This window comes from Nanorana parkeri, unplaced genomic scaffold, assembly GCF_000935625.1.
Source record: "Nanorana parkeri isolate BGI_ZX_2015 unplaced genomic scaffold, ASM93562v1 scaffold675, whole genome shotgun sequence".
Classification (NCBI taxonomy): Eukaryota; Metazoa; Chordata; class Amphibia; order Anura; family Dicroglossidae; genus Nanorana; species Nanorana parkeri.
In genome coordinates, this window is record NW_017306943.1 from 751,503 (window position 1) to 755,377 (window position 3,875).

General features: G+C 42.8%; 1 protein-coding gene across 1 annotated transcript in view; it reads right to left on the minus strand.

Moving 5' to 3' along the window:
- The window catches only part of AZI2 (5-azacytidine induced 2), a 53,143-nt gene that overhangs the window by 37,044 nt on the left and 12,224 nt on the right, over window positions 1-3,875 (minus strand). Inside the window, exon 3 of the mRNA XM_018563559.1 lies at window positions 1,547-1,666. Within this exon, the coding sequence (XP_018419061.1) occupies window positions 1,547-1,666 (120 nt within the window). The remainder of the gene's footprint in view (window positions 1-1,546; window positions 1,667-3,875) is intronic.

Here is a 3,875-nt window from a genome sequence, read left to right on the forward strand (position 1 = left end):
GAGGCCTAGCAGCAGCCCCCTCCTCCCCCCCCCACCACCAATCCGTTACTGAGCCGAGCGGCTCTTCATCATCCTGACCACAATGCCTTCTGATCGGCTGAGAGAGCACCCAGAGCGGCTCCCTGGACGGAATCAGAGCGCTAGCCGCAGCTCCCTCCCTCCCGCCAGGCACGCCCGCCCACCTGTCTGTGGCTCCCTGGACGGCAGAGCGGACAGCTGCAGCCAAGCCAGGTAAGACATCCCCCGAAAATACCAAATGCTCCTATACCTTTCTCGATATTGGAACTTACGGCCAGATGAAAATGTCCTCTGACTGGCAGTGCCGTAGGAGAATATGGAGCCAGCTTCTCGTGCAATCAGGAAGCCGTGCGGCAAGTAATGACCCGCCTCCTGATTTTCTGATTGGCCCAATATATACACACACACACACACACACAATAAACAAAGCTTGGAAAAATAATAGCATTTGTAAAGAAATGGCAGGGTGATTATAGCATGACTAACAAACAAACAATGGAGAGCCAAGTACTTCCTAATTTAATTTCCCCATTTAATATTGTACACCAACCGCCCAGATTTGTGTGTGTGTGTATGTGTGTGTGTGTGACTCAACTCCAATAAGCACAGCACTCCTTAATGCTCCATTTCTTTTCTCTATTGAAAGGTGGTACATCAGTATGTACACAGATGAAGACATTTTTGGGTGTCCTTGCCCTTTATCATGCTCATGGTAAGCTACAAAGTAATCAGGAGAAGTTAAAATGTATCCACAACATGAAACACATAATTAGATTAATCATACCAACACCCTCCCTAGATCCAAATGAAACATTGTGAAATGTTAGTCACAGATAAATAAAATACAAACTCCCTTTTATACCACCCCTATCAAAATGTAATAACACAGTAATAACCTACATCAGTAAATTGCATATCAGCATCTTCAAACCCCATCTACCTTACACCCAAATGCTTTGAATAGGGATTCTGATTTGTATTTATTCAAGTGAAATGAATGTCGATGTACATTTGCTTGTTTACAGGTCTCTTTGATGTGATTTGACAATACTGACATTAGATTTATTCATATAGATTTATTACTAGGCTCTTACATTTTGACAGGCGTGGTATATAGGAAATCGTTTGCATGTTTAATTATCTGTGACTGTTTCCGTTGGATTTGGGGGGGTTTATATGATAATGAATTTGAAGTGTTTCCTGTTGTGGATACTTTTAAAAATCCTGTGATTACTGTTTAACTTACTATGAACATAATGAAGGGTTGGAAGACCTAAAAAAAATTTAATTATCTGTGTAGTTACTGATGTACCGCTTTCCAATGGAATAACAATAAAAATATGGAGCATGAAGGAGTGCTGCTCTTATTGGAGTGGATCACATGAGTGTGTGTGTGTGTAGGTGTATATATATATATATACATACATACATACACACACACACATACATACATATATACACACACACACACTTTTTTTGCTCCTTTTTTGCTTTTGATAAGCAGGAGCAATACATATGCTATACATACCGTTGCAGTTAGCTGCTGCTTAAGATTGTCTCGCTCGAGAGAAATTTCCCGAAAGGCACTGTAAGCTCTGTTCACCTTGTCACTCTCGTCTCTGCTGTGTTCTTCACAACTGCCACAAAGCTAGAAGTAAGATGAGTAACAATAACTATGTACAAAAAGAAGCAAGACATGAACTTTGTAGCAATATGTTAAACGTACAACACAGCAGCCTTTAAAACAGGTGCAAATGAATGAAGAACATAATTGTTGGTTACAAATGTGCAATTTTTATCAGCACAACTTTAAAGTCACAAACATCCCATAAGCCACAATCTTAGAGAAATGCTATTCATATTTCATTTATGTGATCAATTATATTGGACCTAACCTTAAAAGCAACTGCTGAAGGACAAATGCTCTACAAAAATATTCATTAATCACATTCTGGTGACACTCCCTGGTTTTTATAAAAATCCGCTGCAGCCACACTTCAGACTCTTCTCAGTGAATCTAGCTCAGGCTGCTTTATGGATACAGCGTGAATTCTGCTGCCAGACTCTTCCCACCTTACCAACCATTCAGTGTCTGCAGTCCCTTTCTGCCGATTACTCCACTGGCTGCTGCTCGTCCAATGAATACAATTCAAAATACTAACAAAACATACAAAGCCACCCACAACTCTGCCCCCGCTTTATCACCAACTTTGTCTCAAAATATCACCCAAACCGCCTTCTCCGCTCTCAAGACCTCCTGTTCTCTAGCTCCCCCAATACCACCTCCCATGCTCCCGTTCAGGACTTCTCCAGAACCTCTCTCCCATCTGTCCGGTTGTCTCCCACCTTTTTTCGATGCGGTTTCTGATTTTTTTTGACTATTGCAACTCCCTCCTACACAGGCTATCCCCCTTTCAGTCTATCATTAATGCTGCTGCAAGACTCACCTAACCAACCTCTCAGTGTCTGCAACCCCCCTCAGCCAATCCCTGCACTGGCTTCCAATAGCCCAAAGGATAACATTCAAAATATTAACAATGACTTACAAAGCCATGCACAACTCTGCCCCTGGCTATATCTCCAACCTTGTCTCAAAGTGTCATCCTAACCATCCCCTCTGCTCATCCAAAGACCTTCTGCTTTCCAGCTCCCTCATCAACTACTCTCATGCTCGCCTCTGGGACTTCTCTAGAGTCTCTCCCATTCTCTGGAACTCTTTACCCCAACCTGTCCGACTATCTCCCACTCTTACTGCCTTCAGGCAATCCCAGAAAACTCACTTCCTCAGGGAAGCCTATCTCACCTCTACCTACAACTGAAACTTCACAGTATCCATCAACTCATCTCCTCACAGGTGTTACCTCCCCTATCACTTACCCCTCCCTTTTAGATTGTAAGCTCTCCTAAGCATCTTATCTTGTAACTGTACCGTCTCCCTTTATATTCTAAGGAGCTGCACAAAACTATACATAAACCCTGCATAATAATATTAATACTACAATATAGAATTACATAACTAGGCTTAAAGTGACATTAAAGGGACATTTTATTTTTCCCTCACCCCAACGTTAACTAAAGCACTTACCTTAAATGATGTCTTTTAATCCGATCATCTTCTTCTTTCCTGTAGTTTTCAGCCTTTTCTCCAGTGCTGCGGCGAATCTCCGATCCAGTGCTGACTCCTCTGAGCTTGCTGGCACGTACTCTCCCACGGTGTCTGCATGCGGGTGCGCGCGTCCATAGACTTACATTGTGTCTTTCCTCGTGTCGCGGCCGAAAATGTGAACTGAGCATGCTCCCGCCCCAAGATGCTTTGCGGCCGCCCGAGCAGTTTCACATTTTCGGACGGGGGCACGCAGGGAAGACATAGGTATGTTTAAACCGCTGTTAAAGCAGGTTTTTGTTTTTTTTTTTTACTTTTTGCATAGCAGAAGATATATGCAAAAAAAGCTGAGGGTTTAGAAACCCTTTAAGTCCCAGATGAACTGGGTAAAATGTGCTAAACATAGCCTATTTGATATAACTCAGCGGTCCTAATTTTAGCACAGCTGGAATGTAGAAGTGTGGCTTTACCAGAAGCACTTCATGTGTGTAGTGTTCTATGTAAAGCTCTATAAAAGTAGATTTTTTTTTTTTATGTGCATCAGTGGTCAGTTGGAGGGGAAGGGGGTTAAAGTGACATTAAAGTCAGCATTTTTTTTTTCTCCATTGTATTTGTGCTTTAAAAGGAGAACTATGAGGCGAGTGCTTTTCACTCACCTCATAGTTCTAGCCGACCTGTGACAATGAGACTGTCACAGGTCGGCTCAGTAGATCGGGAGGGGAGCGAACACATACCGGCGGTCGCTCCCTGCTCG